Source organism: Balaenoptera musculus, chromosome 10, assembly GCF_009873245.2.
Source record: "Balaenoptera musculus isolate JJ_BM4_2016_0621 chromosome 10, mBalMus1.pri.v3, whole genome shotgun sequence".
NCBI classification, from domain to species: domain Eukaryota; kingdom Metazoa; phylum Chordata; class Mammalia; order Artiodactyla; family Balaenopteridae; genus Balaenoptera; species Balaenoptera musculus.
In genome coordinates this window covers 26,630,373-26,650,732 of record NC_045794.1, presented here as the reverse complement: position 1 = coordinate 26,650,732, position 20,360 = coordinate 26,630,373, and the positions used below count along the sequence as shown (strand labels likewise).

General features: G+C 42.4%; 1 protein-coding gene and 1 non-coding gene across 10 annotated transcripts in view; one reads left to right on the top strand and one right to left on the bottom strand.

The window, feature by feature from the left end:
* The first annotated feature begins 2,956 nt into the window (after nt 1-2,956).
* DENND5B (DENN domain containing 5B) overlaps nt 2,957-20,360 on the top strand; it is a 210,526-nt gene continuing 193,122 nt past the window's right edge. For 4 of the 9 annotated variants that reach the window (XM_036864677.1, XM_036864675.1, XM_036864676.1 and 1 more), the window contains exon 1: nt 2,957-3,431. In XM_036864677.1, coding sequence (XP_036720572.1) covers nt 3,305-3,431 — 127 coding nt within the window. In that variant the 5' untranslated portion in view covers nt 2,957-3,304. The remainder of the gene's footprint in view (nt 3,432-20,360) is intronic. The other 5 variants (XM_036864682.1, XM_036864681.1, XM_036864680.1 and 2 more) reach the window with 2 other exon arrangements.
* LOC118902954 lies at nt 10,935-11,041 on the bottom strand. Its single transcript, XR_005021664.1, has one exon. It is a non-coding gene; the product is annotated as a U6 spliceosomal RNA (small nuclear RNA).

Sequence of the window (20,360 nt, the reverse complement as noted above, 5' to 3'; positions counted from 1 at the left end):
TGAACTTGTCCTGTGGAATATACGACATTTTATTTTTTATTATCTCTTTTTTGTATTTTAATTATTTTTGAAAAATATTTTCCTTCCTGCTAGACTCTAGACTCCTGAAGAAGAGGGATTGTGTCTTATTTAGTTTCATATTCTCAAAGCATTAGCATAATGACTTACATAAAAGAGATTTTTTATAAACTTGGACCCATTGTATACGGTAGAAACAGATTTATGCAAAATCGTGAGTTGGCTGTTTTGCTACCAAACTCTTATTGGCATAAACTAACACTTTTTCTGAAACTAATGATGAGGGAATATGGTTATTGATTTTCCAAATAACTTTTCATTGTGATAAGATTTTCCCAGAAAGCTAAAACCCTGGCAGAAGAAAATGTCACTCAAGAAAACGTCACTCACAGAAGAAAATCTTTTGTTGGAATTGTGATTATTTGGCATGTTTTGTGCTATGTAGAGGTTAAAGTTGGGATTGTTTTCTCCATTGCAGGTTCCCAGTCAGGCGGCATATGTACAAGCAGAATGGAAGGCCATGCTCTAAGTATTTGATCAATGATCTGCTGCCTCTGAAGGACTCTCTGGTAAAAACTCCAATGGAGGGCATCACTTATGCTTGGAGAGGCTCAGCCATGCCAGGGTCTGCTGCCTGCAGGAAGCACAGGAATGAGGAATTGACTGAGCACGGCTAACCTGGTGGCATATCATGTGGTGACTCTGACTACTAGTAAAATGTGGTCCAATGAACATCTGCGACTCTGAATAGTTACTTTAGCACTCCCATCTCTCTTGGTTGTGAGTATGTGTGGATGACATGGTGGAAATGAAGGATGGTACCGACAGAGGTTGTCTTGGCATGGGAATAGGGATATGATCTCTCCCCTCCTCAACAAAATTTAAACATTTTGTAAGATTTAAGTCATTTTTGTTCACTTAGCTTATTTCTATGCCATCATTTCGGAGGAAAACATGTATGCAATGATATATAGTTAATTCTTGGTTATCCTTTCAGCTTTGTTTTGTTTCAGCTTAATGCAGAATATACCTACACACTGTCATTCTGAAGTGATAATTAGAACATACCCAGGTATCTTCAAATTAGAGTTTAATCTTGTAATGTGTGACAATTCTCTTGAAAGCTTTAGGGGCGATTTTAGAGATTTTATCTATTTTGATGAAATTTATATATCATAATTGAATGCATTCTGTTTGAGCTTCTTTCTATTTTTTCATCTTGAAAACATTAATGCAGGGCTTACAAACTCATAAGTCAGTTACTTTTCAAATGAACAAAACGTGACATATCCCTTGGCTAGTTCAAACAGTAAATTAGTTTTCTATTGTGCTTTGTTTTATTAGTCTAGAATCTAACAAACAATCTGTAAGGATCTACCAGCAAAGGTAGAAGAAACACATACCCAACCTGTCCTTCCCTCCCCCCACCATTAGTGAAATTGTTTTACATATTTCAGTACTCTGTATATGAGAAACAGCAATCATTGTACAATAGCAAATTAGCATATGTTCATAAATATGTCACAGATATTACAGTTTCTGTATTTTCCTAGTAGCATCGACAACTTGATACTACCTAGATAACCACCCTTCTTTCATTCATTCAATAAACATAAATTGAAGGACTAGGTGGACCAGGGTTCTGCTAGATACTAGAAATAGGAATAGCAGGATGGTGACTCCTGCTCTGTGGAGCTTACAATCCAGCTGAGCAGACACAGAAAAAGTCATTATAAGCGTTTTGAAGGAAAAGTGCAGGGTGCAACAGGAGCTAATGGTGCATTTCCCAGGCTGTGGCTCATTCTGATTTTTGGATTTTTCTTACCCTTCAAACTTGGAGAGAAAGTGAGGGTACAAGCTAGAGTAATTGATGGTATGCATGCATACGTATCTTCCAGGAAGAACATTATTCAGTCAAATAATTGAGGTTCGTTCTCTCAGTCCACCTCCCTGGAAGGTTTGCTTGTGTGTCTAGCAGCGGTGTTCACGATGCACACCCACACGCCCCCCCCGCCCCGCCCCCTTATACCCAAATCCCGAAGAAAGAGAGTACGGAGTGGTGTGGAAGGGATGACAATGTGGAGTGGGATGGATTCAGTTTTTCACCTTTCAAGAGAGTAAGAACTGATTGGTGAGCTCGTTCTGAATAATGTAAAGTCAGAGGAAAGGGCAGGGTAAGAGAGCCATAGTCTTGTGAAGAGCAGAGTTCAGGGTCTAATTCCTGTTGCTTTATCAGCCGCCGATTGTACCTGCTGGGAGAGGTGATAATATCAAATGAGTACAGAGTTGGGGAACTGGAGCGCCTTGGCTACTTTACACTGACCTGGAAAATGTCAGGATATATTACGGAATGGGTCGAGGAGGGGAAGTTGGTAACTGAAGTCCTTTTAGAAGTCTCAAAGCTTTGTGGATATTGAGTATTGTTCCCCCCACCCCCGGCCCCCTTCACCATTGAGCTGGCACCAATTCAGTGAGGAAGGATAGCTTGTGAATGGGGCTGAGGGCTGGGGGAAGGATTCAAAGACTAGGATCTTAAAATGAGATTGGCATCTGCACTTGTCACAGTTTAAAACATGTTGATGGTCCAGATCGTTGTGGGAAATGGTTTCAGAGCGCCGTTAACCTTTCCCAAAGCTGCATTTCTTTTTTTAAAAAATCAGGATAGGTAGCATCCCATTTAAAAGGCATAATCTTGCTCTGCGGCTTTGCCTCTTGCGGGCAGGAGGAGGCCAGGAGCCGCGTGTGTGGGGTCGCCCACGCGCCGCAGCCCCGGCCGGCGGGCGGGCACGAATCCCTCCAGCCCTGGGCTCTCCCTCCGAGCCCGCTGGACGCGCGCGCACACACACGGCCGAAACGCGCGCTCCCGCCCCTCGCGAGCGCGCCCTCCCCTCCAAGCCCCCGCCCCACGCGCCGGTCCTCCGCGCCCCCGTGCTCCCACAGCCCGAGCGCCGGCTCAGCTGACCGGCGGGCGCCAGACGCCGTGGCTCCCAGTTCGCGAGTGCAGCTGCGGCGGCGCGGGCCTCTCACGGCGACACTGCCCCCCCCCGCCCCGCGCGCCCCTCCCCCACCCCGCACCGGGATCCGGACCGACTGCGCGCGAGCTCGCGGCCCCTTCCCTGGCGCTGAGCGAGGAGCGAAGCTGCGGTGACGAGCGGCGGCTGCGCGGCCATGGGCGCGCCCGGGTCGCCCTAGGGCGGGAGCGCGGAGACCGAAGCCCGAGCGGCAGTCTCGGCAGCGAGCCCTCTCGGGCGGCGGCGGCAGCGGCGGCAGGAGCAGCGCAGCCGGGATGAGCGGGAGCGGCGCGGCGCCCGGCCCGGGCTCGGGCTCCTCCCCGGCAGCCTGCCGTTTCGCGCACTACTTCGTGCTGTGCGGGATCGACGCGGACAGCGGCCTGGAGCCCGACGAGCTGGCGGGTAAGGCCGGGCTGCGGCGGCGCGGGGGGTCCCCTCAGGGACGCGGGGGGCGCTGCGGGGACGCTCGGGAGGCGGCGTGCGGGCTCCAGACAAAGTCAGCTCCCGGCGGCGCCCGCTCTTTGGCCGGCCGGGCTCTCGGGCGGCGATTAATGACATTGTTATTTATTCCGCGTGCAGGGTGCGCTGCTGAGCCCGCGGGCGCCCGCCGGGGGCTTTTGCCTGGCGGTCGCGGGGTTATGAATAACGGGCGCGGGGGCAGGGTCGGGGGCGGCCCCAAGGGCACGGCCCCAGCCCGGCGCGCTGGCCCCCTCGCCCGCAGCTGCCCACGGAGGCGGCCGGTGAGTCACCGGGAGCATTAACTCCAGGCCTCGCTGTGCTCCTGCGGCTCCCGCCCCCTACCCTCCACCCTCCGCCCCGGCTGCGAAGTTTCAGCCTCGGCACGTGACGCGGCGCCCCGGTCCCCTCGGGGAGGGGAGTTGGAGGCCGCGGGGTTCGCGCCCACCCAGGCGGCGGTGGCCCGTGGGGCGAGCACCGGGCGGGAGGCTGGTTGTATTTCATACCTTACTGTTCCCGGTCTGCGCCGCCTCACGCCTTGGGTTCTGCGATGACCGTCGAGTCACCTTTTGGAATCCTGTCGGTTTGGCAGTGTCACCGGAGCTGGCGACGATCTTTGAACGCTCGGGTCCCGGCACGACGCTTTGTTGACACCGCTTATACTGTTCCGAGTTTAAGTAGTTGGATATTTCCCCTCAGTTGGGTGCACCGAGTGTTGCTGCCTGGGTTTTCCTGGAGGGGCATTGGCCCGTCCTCTTGACTCATTTGGTGGCGCAGTGCAGGGCTGAAATGGGGGACCGACGCTGGGAAAGGGGGCTGTTAAAAGATGGTGGTGGAGGGGCCGGGGGTGAGTGCACAGTGTCGGGAGGAGGCCGGCGAGAAAAGGCTGATTTCATTTTTCACGCCTGTTTCTTTCTGCTTGCCTTCTTGGGATCTGAATCTGGATTTTTTTTTTTTTTTTAAATGGGTGAGATAAGTGACATCTAACGCTTGAACTTTATCTGTGTCAGTGTTAAACACTTAGGTCATAGCCTTTCAGAACAGCTTCTTTTGGACATAGCATTCTTGATTGCACCAGTGTGTATTTTTCTTTTCTTTTCCTTTTTGGAGGGGCGGACTGGGAAGAATGTATTAAATAATAAACAATAGTAAACAAAACTGTTTAGCCTTAAGATACAATACCCAAGTGACCTCTTGCCCAAGTGAATATCTTGTCAGTTTCACAGCAAAACATTTTCAACAAAAGCTAAACTATGTCTAGTTTTACTTAATTTTATTTTTTGAAAAGAGAGAGGAGTACCAGGTTTTCTCTATGTGTAATTATATATTCATGTTGTTTCTTCAATTAAGATTTCATGTACATATTAAGAATGGCTTTGTTAAGGGTTATGGAGTTAGAAAAAAATGTTTGCAGAGGGATTTGGAGAGATTCCTCTTTTGGGATTGGTGAAGGTATTATTTTATGTTTCTAGAATCCCTTTTCCCCTAAACATCTCCCTAAGCATTTGTGGCACTGAGGCACTTGGAGACCTTCTGTCAGTGGCGACTGATGACTGGAAAAAGCCTGTATTTTTTTTTGTCATCAAGTCTGTATGCCTAGTAAAGCTAAAACAACACCCGTAAGTGTGGCCTGGGACTCTTTAGGCATAGTGCAAATGGCTTTAACAAAATTAAACAGTAAAAAAACTTTTAATGCATTTTTTTTAAGGCACAAACTGGCTTCTTTTGCAATACTATGGGTGAGTGTGGGTGTTGTTTGGGATTTCTGCCCCTCATAATACTTCGTGTTTTGAGGTAACAATTTTGTCTGATAATATTTTCATTTGATCATTCAGCAAATAGTTTTTTTTTAATTAGTTAATTAATTTATTTTTGGCTGTGTTGGGTCTCCGTTTCTGTGCGAGGGCCTTCTGCGGCTGCGGCGAGTGGGGGCCACTCTTCATCGCGATGCACGGGCCTCTCACCGTCGCAGCCTCTCTTATTGTGGAGCACAGGCTCCAGACGCACAGGCTCAGCAGTTGTGGCTCACCGGCCTAGCCGCTCCGCGGCATGTGGGATCCTCTCAGACCAGGGCTCGAACCCATGTCCCCTGCATTGGCAGGCAGACTCTCAACCACTGCGCCACCAGGGAAGCCCCAGCAAATATTTTTGAAAGCCTTCAGGTGTAGATTGTGTTCTAGGCCCTGGGCTCAGCTGTAATCAAAGCAGTCAAAAAGTTCCTGCCAAAAAAAAAAAAAAAAATTCCTGCCATCATAGAGCTTACATTCTAGCATGACGAAATAATAAAAATATATAGTTTGTCAGAGGTTAGTTAATAAGTGCTATGAGGAAAAATAAAGCAGGGAAATGATGGTAGGGCAGTGCCAGCAGAATGGTGAGACTTGTGGGGTCGTAATGATTTTAAATAAGATGGTTAGGGAAGGCCTCACTGATAAGGTGATATTTGAACAGAACCCTAAAGGAGGTGAGGAAGCAAGCTATGTGGATTGTCTCAGGGAGCAGCATTGTAGGCAGAGGAAACAGCACGTGCAAAGACCTGAGGTGGAAGAGTGCCTAGTTTTGCAGGTAACAGCAAGGAGGCCAATGTGGTTGATACTGAGTGAGAGGAAGAATAGTAGATATGATCATTGAGAAGGGGTAGGGGAGATTCTGTAGGGCCTCATAGACAGACTTTTACTCTGAGATGGGAAACCATCTCACTAGGTTTTGAGCAGTGTAATGAGATCTGATGTACCTTCTGAAAAGATGGCTGTGGCTGCCATGTTGACTAGAGTATATCAGGGGCAAGGATAGAGACGGACCGGTTAGGAGGCTCTTTTTCACTGTTTGAGGTGAGAGTTGTTGGTGGCTTGGACCAGGGCAGTAGCCATGAAGTGGTTAGAAGCTGGATGTATTTTGAAGGGAGAGTCAGCAGGACTTGCTGATGAATTGAGTATGGTATTCATATTCAAAGAAAGTGATCAGAGATGACTCCAGGATTTTCTGCCTAAGCAATTATAAGCACCTTTATTTACTAAAATTGGAAGACTGATGGAGAAGCTGGCTGGAGAAGATTAGTTTAGCTTTGGACATGTTAAGTTTGAGGTGCCCATTAGACATTCAGATGGAGATACCAAGTAGGCAAGACATCTTTCAGGGGTCTGAATTTATTTTTAGATATGATTCGAAAGCCGTGAAATTGGGTGACATCACCCAGGGAGTGGGTGTAGATAGAAAAGAGGCTCGAGGATTGAGTCCTGGAGACATTCCAACATTCAGAGGTGAGAAGGATGAGGGGGAAACAACCAAGGAGGTTAAGAAATGTGACCAGTGAGAGGAGAGGAAACAAGAGAATGTAGTATCATGTTCCAGCTAACAGTCTTCTTAACTGTTTCCACAGAGTTACATTTAAGGATCAGGAAACAAGGTCAGTGAGTTAGGCAAATTAGTCAGAAGGTTGTTTCTGTTTTGCTGCATTAATTTCAAAGTTAATGATAGTTAAGTTTCTATTTTACTTTTCTGGAACTGATCCATTTTTATCACACTGTTTCTTAGCAAGTTGTCACCCTGCCTGTAGAAGATCTTAATTGACTTCTATTAAACGTAAATTCTACCAATTGCTTTATAGACTTTTTCTTAACATGTGTATATTCCTAGAACTCACACTGTGCAGGTGGTGGGACATTGTTATCAAATGAAGGACACAAACCATATGATGAAGTAACAATTAAATAGACTGAGACTTTATGAGAAATGAGACCTTGTAATAAAGTTATCAGGACTTTAGATTGTTTTTTAGACACTCCTCCAGTAAGGCGCTGCTTTACCAACAATGGAAAAGACTTCTTTCATTTCAAGTAGGTCTTTTAACAGCAGAAGATAATTTAAATATATATAAATTTAAAATATTTTAAAATGGAAGACCTAGAAATTTTACGGAGATGTCTCTCTCTATCTGTATACTGATACAGCAGTATTGCCTATTGTCCTTTCTCTACCATGTCTTAGCTGTTGTGCTTCTCCTACTCAATGTATATTTTCAAGATGTACTTTTTCCGCTAACAAAATTGTCCCTTAAATGTTAAAGCAGAAATGTTTAAATTGCCTTTAATGTTAAAGAAAAGAAAAAGTTCCAAACTGATTCTTTATTGCATAAAGAAGAAAGGGGCTGTAAATAGAAGTCACTGGAATTAGTTGATGTGAAGGGAAGCAGGTGTCATTTTGAAATTTTCTTGTATGTCTCTCATTTCCTCTAAGACCTAGCTGTAGGAATTTATGTGGCTTGATTTACAGCACAGATCTTTCAGGCAATGGAAAAATGAAGGATGTGGGGCTTCCCTGGTGGTGCAGTGGTTAAGGATCCGCCTGCCAGTGCAGGGGACACGGGTTTGAGCCCTGATCCGGGAGGATCCCATATGCCGCGGAGCAACTAAGCCCGTGAGCCACAACTACTGAAGCCTGTGTGCCTAGAGCCTGTGCTCGGCAAAAAGAGAAGCCACCGTAATGAGAAGCCTGCGCACTGCAACGAAGAGTAACCCCCGCTCGCCGCAACTAGAGAAAGCCCATGCACAGCAACGAAGACCCAACGCAGCCAAAAATAAACAAATAAATAAATAAATTTAAAAACAAAAAACAAAAAAAAGAAAAATGAAGGATGTAATTAGACCTTTATTTAAGTAACATAAATATGCGAACCCCCAAGAAGGAAAGGCCTTTGCCTCTCTCTTTCATAGTACCTTAGTGTTTAATAAGACTTACACATGAGTCTACAAATTGTGTGGTGACCAGAATATTCTTGAAGTTTTCCCATGGTAGCTTGGATTCAGTACTGCTGATAGATATGGAAGTCTGATGGGTGAGCACTGCCACAGACCTTTGTTTAGAGATCTTCCTTGGTGCCTCCAGCTGTTTATTTTTAGCCTTGGTGTCTTGGCTCTGGTTTCCAGAAGAGCTTAGAGGCAGTGGAGACCATGGTCTAAATTCAAATATAAAATTTAGTTGAGACTGACAGTATCATGCCACAGTAGTGCTGGAAAGGACCTTAGACATCATTTAGAGTGAAGAAACCAAGACTGAGAGTTTAAGGTCTTAGAGATCACATTTGACCAGCGCAGGCACCAGACTAAAGCCTGTTTTTTTTTGGGTTTTTTTGGCCTTATCTTGCAGCTTGTGGGATCTTAGTTCCCTGACCAGGGATGGAATCTGGGGTCTCGGCAGTGAGAGCGCTGAGTGAGTCCTAACCACTGGACTGCCACGGAATTCCCAAGCCTGTTTGTTCTAATACACAAAGCTCCATAGTTATTTAAGCTCAGAAAAAAGATGAGGGTGACTCAAGTTCAGCAAGCATTTCAGGATTGCCCTTAATCCAGACTGAATGTCAATAGTCAAGACTGTGCTAAAGTCTTTTAAAAACTGCCGCCAGGTGTATGGGCGTGGGTGGGGTAGGAGCTTCCTTCATCTGACTACATTGGTGGTGCCTCAATTGTTAGCCTTGTTGACATCCCTGGCCCACAATAGATTATGTTTGGGAGTTTGGAAGGTCTGACCTGGTAACTGGGAGGCTGGGGAAGGAATAATACAAGGATCAAGTTCCATTCTAATGGGGCCAAAGAAGATTCAAGGTCTGGTTGCTGTGGTATAGTGATAACTTGATTTTAAAAATCCACGGGGAGGGACTTCCCTGGTGGTCCAGTGGTTAAGACTATGCACTCCCAATGCAGGGGGCCCGGGTTCTATCCCTGGTCAGGGAACTAGATCCCACATGCCACAACTAAGAGCCCACATGCTGCAACTAAAAGGTCTCGCGTGCTGCAACTAAGACCCGGCGCAGCCAAATAAATAAATAAATAAATATTTTTTTAAAAAAAGTTAAAAAAAATCCACTGGAAGTAAAACTCTTCATGGTGAAATTGGCCCAACAGTGAGAGCAGCTAAGTCCCTGTGGTAACCCTAGGGCTCAAGCACCTGCTGCATTGGTTAATGCAGGACCTTCCAGCATAGGGAGCTCAGAAGACCAGAGAAGACGAGATGGATAGGGAGAAGGGAGGAGGGAGGAGCATAAGTGTCTTTGGAGGAGGAGAAAATAGTAAGAGAAAGGGAAAGAAAGGGGACGGGAAGAGAAAAAGAAGGCTGGAGGAGGGCAAGTACATAATATCCACTGCTAAGGAGTTGAGACAGACTGTTCTGAAATTCCTGAGTATATCCTTTTGTTTGCATTTCCACTTCTGGTCACAGACACTCTTGGAGTAATAGAAGTTAGTCATAATTTCCATGGAACTCCATATGGAAGAAAACATTTTCTTCTTCTATAATTTGTTAGAGGGTAGAGGTAGTTCCTACATAAGGTACTTTAGACAACTATACTTCAATTAAAAAAAAAGTACTTTAGGAAACAAGTATCATATGTCCAGATCCTTAACAGTTTTGATTAATAATGACCTAAATTTTGTTTTTCGTAAAGCCATAACTAGCTATTATGGATTAATTATTCAATTTTTAAAAAAATAAATTTATTTATTTTATTTATTTATTTTTGGCTGCGTTGGGCCTTCGTTGCTGTGCGTGGGCTTTCTCTAGTTGTGGCGAGCGGGGGCTACTCTTCGTTGTGGTGCAGTGGCTTCTCTCTTTGTGGAGCATGGGCGCTAGGCGCGCGAGCTTCAGTAGTTGCGGAGCACAGGCTCAGTAGTTGTGTCGCACGGGCTTAGTTGCTCCGTGGCATGTGGGATCTTCCTGGACCAGGGATTGAACCCATGTCCCCTGCATTGGCAGGCAGATTGTCAACCACTGCGCCACCTGGGAAGCCCCTAATTATTCAATGTTAAATGCTTACAGTGTGCCAAGTTGAGGAGTATATAGGTGACAGTCACTGTTTTGAAAGACTCTACAATGAAATAGCAATAATAAAATAACATTTATTTAGTACTTTCCACATGCCAAGCACTGGCCTAATCAATACTTCATGATTATTACTTCATTTAATCCTGACAACAACCTTAGGAGGTGGCACTATTTTCTCTATTTTCCAGATGAGGAAACTGAGGCTAGAGAATTTAAGTACTTTACCTAAGTTCATATAAGAAGTGAGAAACCTGGATTAAAAGTCTGACATGATCCATCCATGCTCATAACCACTACATTTGCTGCCTCCTTAGTAACATATCACACAGATTATAAAATCTACCAGTACTCTTCATGGATAACCTTATAATCAAATGAGATTATCTTTTAACTCCTCTGTAGAGGAAAGATATTAAGAGGGAGAAGACTGGTCTTTATGACCTTTAAGACCTGACTTGGTTTGTCTCTTCTTAAAGGTGGCACTGTATGCATTCTATCATTCATTTATTTAAAAAAAAAAAAAAAAGAATATATATTTGATTTACTTCTGTTCTTTTTTTGTGGTATTAAATTTTTAAAATATCTTTATTGGAGTATAATTGCTTTACAATGTTATGTTAGTTTCTGCTGTACAAAAATATGGAATGCTTCACGACTTTGCATGTCCTCCTTGCGCAGGGGCCATGCTAATCTTCTCTGTATTGTTCCAATTTTAGTATATGTGCTGCCTAAGTGAGCACTACTTTTGTTTTTATTAATGAATATTTATAAAGATAAGATATTATATAGGTATAAGGCATTTACTGCATAAATAAAAATACCACTTTCAAAAAAATTTTAAACCTTTTCATTCTTCTTACTGGGTTTTATACCTATCTTTTCTTAGCATAAACTACTTGTTCTTAGGTAAGTTTATAGTTTTGAAGAGGAATGTTGGTTGCTTGTGAAACCATGGCTTGCGTGGCTGTCAGTACAGTTGTTAAAGCTGGATGCACAGTCAGAAGCTGAGAGTGCCATCCTGGGCCTGTTACATAGGACAGCTGTGGGCCTCAAGTGTTTTTTTGTTTTTTGTTTTTTTTGAATTTTATTTTATTTATTTTTTACACAGCAGGTTCTTATTAGTCATCCATTTTATACACATCAGTGTATACATGTCCATCCCAGTCTTTAATTTTTGCCAATTTGATTACTGTGTGTCTCGGCGTGTTTCTCCTTGGGTTTATCCTGTATGGGACTTGCTGTGCTTCGTGGACTTGGGTGGCTATTTCCTTTCCCATGTTAGGGAAGTTTTCGGCTATAATCTCTTCACATATTTTCTTGGGTCCTTTCTCTTTCTCTTCTCCTTCTGGGACCCCTATAATGCTAATGTTGTTGCATTTAATGTTGTCCCAGAGGTCTCTTAGGCTGTCTTCATTTCTTTTCATTCTTTTTTCTTTATTCTGTTCTGCAGCAGTGAATTCCACCATTCTGTCTTCCAGGTCACTTATCCGTTCTTCTGCCTCAGTTATTCTCCTATTGATTCCTTCTAGTGTATTTTTCATTTCAGTTATTGTGTTGTTCATCTCTGTTTGTTTGTTCTTTAATTCTTCTAGATCTTTGTTAAACATTTCTTGCATCTTCTCGATCTTTGCCTCCATTCTTTTTCCGAGGTCCTGGATCCTCTTCATTATCATTATTCTGAATTCTTTTTCTGGAAGGTTGCCTATCTCCACTTCATTTAGTTGTTTTTCTGGGGTTTTATCTTGTTCCTTCATCTGGTACATAGCCCTCTGCCTTTTCATCTTGTCTTTCTGTGAATGTCTTTTTTGTTCCACAGGCTGCGGGGTTGTAGTTCTTGCTTCTGCTGTCTGCCCTCTGGTGGATGAGGCTATCTAAGAGGCTTGTGCAAGTTTCCTGATGGGCGGGACTGGTCTCAAGTGTTTTTATCTGTTTCGAAGGGGTTAAGTGAGATGACTGATTTCTGAACTTACCACTCTTGTCTTCTGTGGGCCTGAAATTATTTTTGAATGAAAAACTAAGTATATCAGCTTTTTAAAAGATTAATCCTAGATGACATAGAACATGAAGACTGAATATACCCCATATTTCACATGAGGACTGATGGAGTAATTATAATTTCATTCACAAGGAATGGAAAAAAATAAGTTAGTCTATGCAGTGCCCTCTACAGGAAAGGTGCAATTTTTAATAAGCTTTTTGAAATATTAGTATCAGTTCATGGGCTCTCAGTTGTTATCTGCATGGACTCTTAGAAACCCAGAGACCCCTGTTTGAAATGACCATATTATATAATCTCTAGACGTCTGTATTCTAGCATTATGGATGATACTGCCAGTGTTCCACACAGTAGCCAGTGGGATCTTAGAATAATTTTTTCCACTTAAAATTCTTCAATAGATTCCTTTGTATTCAAATTCTTTAATGGTATCTTAGTTTGTTCAGGCTGCTATAACAGAATACCATATACTGGGTGGCTTATAAACAACAGGAATTTATTTCTCACAGTTCTGGAGGTTGGGAAGTCTGAGATGAAGGTGCCGGCAGATCGGGTGTCTAGTGAGGGCCCACTTCCTGGTTCATAGATGGCTGTCTTATATGAAAGGGGTGAGGTTGCTGTCTGAGATATCGCTTATAAGAATATGTATGAATCCCATTCATGAAGGTTCCACCCTTATGACGTAAGCACATCCCAAAGGCCCTACCTCCAAATATCATCACATTGGGGGTTAAATTTCAACATAGGAATTTTACAGGGGACACAAATATTTAGTCTGTTCACCCTGGTTAGCAAAGCTGTTCATGATCTGCTTTCTGCCTGCCTTTCCAACCTTCTCAGATTGGATCACTCTTTCCTGCTACATTGGTTTTCTTGCAGGTTCTTAAACACAGCAAGCTGCTGCTTCTTTTTTTAATTTTAATTTATGCATTTTATTTATTTATTTTTGGATTTGTTGGGTGTTGGTTGCTGCATGCGGGCTTTCTCTAGTTGAGGCAAGTGGGGGCTACTTTTGGTTGTGGTGCGCGGGCTTCTCACTGCGGTGGCTTCTCTTGTTGTGGAGCACGGGCTCTAGAGCGCAGGCTCAGTAGTTGTGGCTCGTGGGCTCTAGAGCACAGGCTCAGTAGTTGTGGCACACGGGCTTAGTTGCTCCACGGCATGTGGGATCTTCGCGGACCAGGGCTTGAACCCGTGTCGCCTGCATTGACAGGCAGATTCTTAACCACTGCGCCACCAGGGAAGCCCCAGCAAGCTTCTTATCTCATGGCCTGTTCATCTTCTGTTCTTTCACTAGACCCTCTTCCGCTAGACCAGCATCGTCCATTGTAAATATAACGTGAGACACGTTTGTAGTTTTAAATTTTCTTGTAGCCACATTTAGAAGGGTAAAAAGAGACAGGTGATATTAATTTTATTTATATGTCTAGGAGATTATTTCAACATATAATCAATATAAAAATTATTCATGAGATATTTCACATTCTTTTTTTCTTACTAAATCTTCAAAATGCAGTGTGTATTTTACGCTTACAGCACATCTCAATTTGAACTAGCCACATTTCAAGTGTTTAGTAGCCACATGTGGCCGGTGGCCACCCTTTGGGCAGTGCAGCCCTTCATCTTTGTGGGAGTGGCTTCTTCTCCTCGTTCGGGTCTTTGCACAAGTGTTACCTCCTCAGAGCGGCCTTCCCAGACCATCCTGTATAAAATAGTGTCCTTCCTCTCCCTGCCTGCCGCACCCTGCAGTCACCTTGCTGTATTTCCCTCACAGTTATTACCACAGCACTTATTAGTACCCGACAGTATATTGTGAATGCATTTGCTTGCTTTTACTTTTTATTTATTTATTTATTTGTTTGTTGTTTGTTTATTTTTGGCTGTGTTGGGTCTTTGTTGCTGCATGCGGGCTTTCTCTAGTTGTGGCAAGCGGGGGTTACTCTTCATTGCAGTGCATGGGCTTCTCATTGTGGTGGCTTCTCTTGTTGTTGTGGAGCACGGGCTCTCGGCGCATGGGCTTCAGTAGTTGTGGCTCGCGGGCTCTAGAGCGCAGGCTCAGTAGTTGTGGCACACAGGCTTAGTTGCTCCTCGGCATGTGGGATCTTCCCGGACCAGGGCTCGAACCCATGTCCCCTGCATTGGCAGGCGTATTCTCAACCACTGTGCCACCAGGGAAGCCCTGCTTTTACTTTTTAACGTCAATCTTCCCCATTAGATTGTCGGCTCCTAGAGGGCAGGACCTTGTCCCTCTTGTTTAGTATTGTATACCCTTTGACTAAAATAGTGCCTGGCCCATTATAGGGACTCAGATTGTTTGAATAAATGAATGAGATAACTTGAAATGGACAAATATAGAACTTTTCCTTTTGTTACCAACAATAAAAGTTAGTATATTTGGTTTATTTGTGGGTTTTTTAACCTCTAAAATGGACTATAGAGGTTTTTTTTTTTAATAGGAAGCTTGAAATTGCTAAAAAAAAACAAGAGAGTGGATGAATGATTAATTTTTTAAAAGGTGTATGTCAGCTTTGTGGAAAGCTACTAAAATTTCTTATGTCTATAATATTATTAGCCTCATCCTTCCCTCTTGAAATAAGCTATGATAAATAGATAAATAAAAGTAATAAACTTTTTTTTAAACACTAGTTTTATGCAAGCAAGCATGCAGATACCAGCAATGCTTTGATTTTTTTTTTTTTTAAGCAAACAACATGTCTTACTTATTTATGAACTAGTGCCAAGTGATGAGCACATAAATGGTGGGTAGTGTTTATGAAATTTCAGAAAGTGTCTGTACAAACGAGCACTGGTAGCTTCAGTTGTGTCTTTAGAGGAATACCCTAGGAAATTGCATTCAGTTTCCTTCTTCGTGGGCATCCACATCAGTTTTGGGCCTGGTCAGCCAGGACAGTTCTCTTCTGTAAAGTTTAATCCTTTGTATTTTTTTTTTCCATTTATACTGTGTCTTTATCGTACCTTGTATAATGTTCTGTTCTGCCTAAGGCTTGACTTTCTAAGATGGCACCATTTAATAACCTCTTAGCCAGAGATTCCAAAAATTTTCAGTATGAGGCTGTCTTCTACCTTACTTTTCAAACAGAATGCAAGGATATCTGTCTTAGTGTGAGGAGGGTAAGAACTGAGAATTCTGGGAATAAAAATGGAAGTATTTTATGCACTGCTGAGACAGCACTTCGTGAGCCTAGAAGAACATGAAACAGTTGCTTTCCCCTTCATTCCTGCACCTTTCCCAAGAATCCATGATTTTTACTAACTTTATTCTAAATTAAATATTGTGACTATTTTAATTAATGGATTTCTTAAGTTAATGCCTTTTAACTTGTATAAAATGTATACAAGTTATACATATATATGTAATTTACGTAAATAAAATACATATTTCATATATATAAAATATATAATAGTTGTATACATCACTGGTACAGAAAGTTAATTTTGAAATAACGCTTTCTTTAAATGACTTTCAAAGATACGTGCTAGCACTATTAAGTCAGAAGTAGTTCCAGGAAATCACCTTTATGTGATGAAACTATGAAAATAGTTAACATTTACTGGGCCATGAACTGTGGTTGGTTTATAAACATTGTCTTTAATCCTCACAATAACTCGAAGGTATTACTATCATCACTTTACAGGCGAGGAGGCTGAGGTTTGGTGAGTTGTTGCCCAAAGTCACAGAGACAATAAAGGCCAAAGCTGGAATTGCATCCCGGTGACCCTCTTCCACTGTGCCCTGCTGCCCCTCCAAGTCCTCCAGACCAGCTGTCCTCACCTGCTGGGTGGTGACATATTACTGTGCCTGGCAGTTGTGAGTTGGGTCACAAGTAATTATTAATAATAGTTGAAATACTGAGGTTGTAAATGGTATGTATTTTTAAATAAGTGGGATGAATTCAAGGTCTTCCCTCTAATGATGTCACTCTCATTTACATTCCTATGTGCTTTTATTGAGTGGAAGAGAAAGAGGTGGCATTACATGCACCATACCAGCAATTGTGAATAGCCCCATACATGATGGGAAATCTATCTTGTTAATGCTACTGCCAAGCTAGTTATTGGTGAGCTGTGAATAGTTTTCATATGTTCATGTTCTCTTAGGAATACCACTGCAACAGTAGTCTATTTGCTTCCCTTCCCTGTATATTTTTTTAAAAATTTGTTCATAGTCCAAGGACACACATGGGAGTATGCTTTTCAACACTTAACACTGATCTAGATTGTTTCTAGATACTTTTCTCAATTATAAAATATGACAGTGTTTTGCAAAGAGCTTTTAAACTATAGAATACAATAAAAATATGAGGTAGAATTATAATTTTAGAGTTGTAGAATTTTTAAAGTTCAACCCTGCTGTGGACTAATAGTCTGAATCCTTAGATACAGCTTGTAGACCTCTAGGTTTTAAACTGTGAAACCCAGTTTAAAGATATTTTAAATAGTTTGTTTTCTATATCCCAGAGGCCTTGTGATGTAAATCCACCTGTTTTGCATAATTGTCTCCTGCCCTGGCCTAGAGAATCCAGGTTTCTGCTTTGAAGATCGTGTTTTCTTGCCTTCCCTGTCTCCCTCTTTTCTAGTACAACACACTCCCACTCCCACTGTTATTTAACACAGAAAGTTATTCTATAGTTTGAGGAAACATTCATGTAGAAGCGATATCTAAATTAAGTTTCCAATAGTCAGCATGGCACAAGTTTGCTCATAGACCAGGCTTTTGTATTTTTTTTTTTCCCCTAATTCCTTCTTCAAAGATCACCCTTATTTTCATCTTAGTCCTCTTAAAACCACAACCTGCTCTTTTGGTTCTTTTTTCTGTAACAACGTGGAGAAGAGGAAATAATTTTTTGGCAAAAATTTTCACTGTCATTAGCATCTCATAGTGAAGAAATTGAGGTCTCATGAATCCTCCAGTTACCTTCATCCCCAGCACAAACAGGGAGGAGGTTTGTTTGTTTGTTTTTTTGGGCAGTGCTGTGGCTCCTGGGATCTTTGTTCCCTGACCAGAGATCAAACCTGGGCCCCAGCAGTGAAAGCGCTGGATCACCAGGGGTTTCCCAGGGAGGAGTTTCTAATTTAATTTGTTTTAATGAATGCATGAGTGAATGAATGAATTTATGGCTGTGTTGGGTCTTCGTTGCTGCACGTGGGCTTTCTCTAGTTGTGATGAGCAGGGGCTACTCTTTGTTGTGGTATGCAGGCTTCTCATTGCGGTGGCTTCTCTTGGAGCACGGGCTCTAGGCGCGTGGGCTTCAGTAGTTGTGGCACGTGGGCTCAGTAGTTGTGGTGCACGGGCTTAGTTGCTCCGCGGCATGTGGGATCTTCCCGGACCAGAGATTGAACCCGTGTCCCCTGCGTTGGAAGGTAGATTCTTAACCACTGTGCCACCAGGGAAGTCCAGGGAGGATTTTCTTATTTCCCACAGCTATTCAGGTTCCATACTTTCTGTTTCTAGTATCCCTTCAGTTTCCTTCCTTTTCCTTCCCTCATAGTCCTTTGGGAAAACAGGGACAATCTGCTAGATCAACAATATTCTTTCTATATGTTAAATTTATATCATTTTGTTTCCTCCCAGGACTAAAATAACAAGGAAAGATTGTTTCCCCGTAGGCAGATGAAATGTGAATTGTTTTGGGGGAAGTGAGCATCCCGTACTCTCATACAATTCCCTGACATGGAAGTCCTCCCTGTCATAAGAATCAGTACCAGCATATCAACTGGAATTCCATGAAAATGAGACTTTAATAAGAATAGTTTGGGTAGTAGGAATTTAGGACTGCTTGTAGGTTTAAAGCTTATGAATGATTCACTTCTAGGACCACAGTGTTTTGTTTTACTTTCCAGGTTAGTTTTCTTCACTTTAAGTTTAACCCTAACTTTTAAGGAAATTTAAGTGGCTGGGGCAACAAGATAACAAATTGTTTAAAAATGTTTCCCCATCTCCTATCTCAAGTGTGTTCTTTTTCTTAATGAACTTTTGTCCAAATTTCAAAATATTCTGGCTCAGCTCCAGGAAAATGAGCTTTCATACTTGATTCCCTTTGCTTTGTGCCATTGTTCATGAGAACAATGACTGTGATTTCACAGCTTATTAAACCATAAGCATTGGTACCATTGAGGTGTTTATGCCAAAATAGGTTATTTTGTTTAGTTGTTCTCACTCCTGTCTGGCAGTGCTTATTTTTCCATTGGCAGCCCTAGTTACAGTTTTATTTTAAATAAATACATGAAAGCCTTGTGGGCTGCAATGTAGAATCTTGTGTATTCCTCACAGAGAAGGACTGACAGGCCTCGTTTACTGTGAAGCACTTGTAAACCGTCTTGTCCCTGGGGGAAGGGGCCAGTGGAGAGAGAGTTAAAGTGTGCGTGTATAGAGGATGGAAGACAAAAACTTAAAACCACGCCTGTTATTCCAAAATCCTCTTTTCCTGATCTCATTGATCTATCTCTTACTCTCTCTTCTACATGGAACACAGATTTTGTGGTTAGAGTGCGAGAAATGGTACAGAGATATCCAGACAAATGCCCTAGATCCTGGAGTGCCCACAGTAATTGTGCTAGAGGAGTCATTACAGGGTCTTCTGTACAAATGTCACACCTGCTAAAAGGTTAACAGAATCATGTTCACTCTTCCCTGGGATGAAATCTTCTCTAACTAGGAGTTAAAATGTAGCTTTTTCTGAATGTGGCCATAAGGCCAAGAAGTAGACATATTTTGTTGAATCATTAGAGGGCAGAGGCCTTGCTGTGAAATGTCTGTTGACATGTATGCATATTTAGTAGTTATTTCCGTGCCCCAGTGAACCCTGTTGAATAGATCAGGTGACAGCTTTTATCTGAAAGTCAGTCTTTGAGGGGCAGCTGAAGCATGGGTGTATGTGTGTGAGAGATTGGTGTTGTTTTCAGTGTAGGGGAAAGAAGTAACTTCTTAAATTCCTTGCTCTTCAAAATAAGGAATTCTTTCATAAAATTCAGATTTGCTTTGGGACTTAAAGGAAACGGTTGTATTATTTTAGTGAACATGACTGAACAGTCTTTGAATGTCTTCTGAGATAATGAGATACAGCCTCCTCTCAAGTGTGGGAACTATTTTGCACCCTGTTCCCCTGTTCCCTGACCTCTGCCTTTTGACCCTGCTGCTTTGTGTGAGATTATGGGCCTTTGAGCTTTTCACCAGTTGACCCAGGTTTCCTTACACAGAAACATAAAGCTTTAAGCTTCCTTAAAAGGTGTTCTTAGAATTGAGGAGAACATTCAGATTTAATTGTGGGCATGACTTTTGTAAATATTTTTTCTTTAAAAAGTCTGGTTTTTTTCTGTCCAAAGTATCTATATATTTTCTAATAGGAACTCTAAAGTTTTGTGACTGTGTGTATGACTAAATATGTTTTTTGTTTGGAGAAAAGTGTCACAAAGTAAAGGTGTTTATTTAGGGAGAGACTTAAAATTCGAGCTTTCCAGGATAAGGGAACCCAAGAGAAACCCAACTGTTTGTTCCCCATTGGTGTTTCTTTAGGTATGAGAAGTTAAAAATCTGTATTCATAGGGTGTTATGCAAGAGCAACAAATCGAATATTTTCAGAGAGAATCAATACTTTAACTTGCTTATCTTACAATAAGCACTTTTTAGACAAAAAGTGAGTAGGAAGAAGATCAGGGACAGACAAAAGGAGATGAATGCATTTAGTTTTGCTACTTGTTTGTAGTTAATGTGAGAGTTTTTGTTTTGTTTTTGGAAAGAGGCTAAAATTAGTGTCACAAATAAAGGTTTGTGGATTGTCTATGTATTTTATTATTGTTTTGCATACTATCTTCAAGTTTATCCAGAAAACTACGCATTTGCTCTGTTTTGGACATTTTAGTAGGACTTTCTGAGGAATGTGTGTTTTACACACTGTCCGAAGGCTTTATATAATGAAGCTTTTGGACTTTTGTTTACATGGCACTTTCCTGGTACTGAATATCCTACCAAAAGTGAGGATAAGTAAAATAATTGGCTTGAAATAATAAAAGACAATAAGTGCTTTTGAAAAAGTATGTGGCTTTTA